The 815-nt window shown below is 52.5% G+C and overlaps 1 protein-coding gene across 1 annotated transcript; it reads right to left on the bottom strand.

Moving 5' to 3' along the window:
• Positions 1–39: 39 nt before the first annotated feature.
• On the bottom strand, positions 40–809 carry LOC107579878 (catenin delta-2-like; the record flags this gene model as incomplete). Its single annotated transcript, XM_016265666.1, has 2 exons — positions 460–809; positions 40–267 (listed from the first exon to the last, which is right to left on the bottom strand). Coding segments are annotated over exons 1-2 (535 nt in total), but the record flags the coding sequence as incomplete, so codon positions are not given.
• Positions 810–815: the final 6 nt, after the last annotated feature.

The following is an 815-nucleotide window of genomic DNA, read 5'->3' as shown; positions in this document are numbered from 1 at the left end:
AAAGAAAGCCGAAACAAGCCTTTTATTTCATAAACGCACCTGTACCAGAGACACGGTGTTCTAGATGCGACGATTTTGTTGTTGACATTAAATTGTTAGAGAACTTGATGTCTGCTATCTTACCCTGGCCTTGGTTGAAGTTCCTCAGGGGGGCTTTCTGATAGACTCTATCCTCATAAATGGGGTCGATGTGGTGTTCAGGAGACTGCAGGGGTCTGAACTCCGAGCCCAGGTGACTGTGCTGACTGCTGTACGAACCCCTGGAACCTACATCATGGACAAAGGCAGATTCTCAAGCACCATTAACTAGAACAAAAACGCTATAAATACACTTGCAAACAACAGTGTCAAATTCTCATCCATCTGTCTGATGATGAAGTGTGAAAATGTCCAGTGCTTATGTGTTTTTGATGATGCTGCTACCAAATGGAAAGGCTGTATCCTGCAAATCGCACTGACCTGCCAGACTGCCGGGTCTCTGGAGGGTGGCGTTGGCGTACAGATCGTGAGAGATCTTGTATTGATCGGTGGTGTGGAGCATACGCTTGGTGGGGGACAGAGTGGCATAGCTTCCCACTGCAGCGCTGAGCTGGTGTAGTGGAGACGAGCTGGAGGCATTGCCCGGTCCGGCCATGTGCAGCGGTGAAGAGGACGACCCTCCTCCCGCCGCCATGTTGATGGGAGAGCTGGTGCTGTAGGACTTGGCCAGCCGGCTCGGGGACTGCTTGGGTGACGACACCCGCGCCAAAGTGGCGTAGCTGGGCATGTCGGAGGCTGAGCCCAGCCTCTGCAGTTTGGATGGGGAGCCCAAAGCC

This window comes from Sinocyclocheilus grahami, unplaced genomic scaffold (assembly GCF_001515645.1).
Source record: "Sinocyclocheilus grahami isolate Dianchi unplaced genomic scaffold, SAMN03320097.WGS_v1.1 scaffold21067.1, whole genome shotgun sequence".
NCBI classification, from domain to species: domain Eukaryota; kingdom Metazoa; phylum Chordata; class Actinopteri; order Cypriniformes; family Cyprinidae; genus Sinocyclocheilus; species Sinocyclocheilus grahami.
Note: the sequence above shows the minus strand (reverse complement) of the source record. Positions and strands in the feature narration are given on the sequence as shown.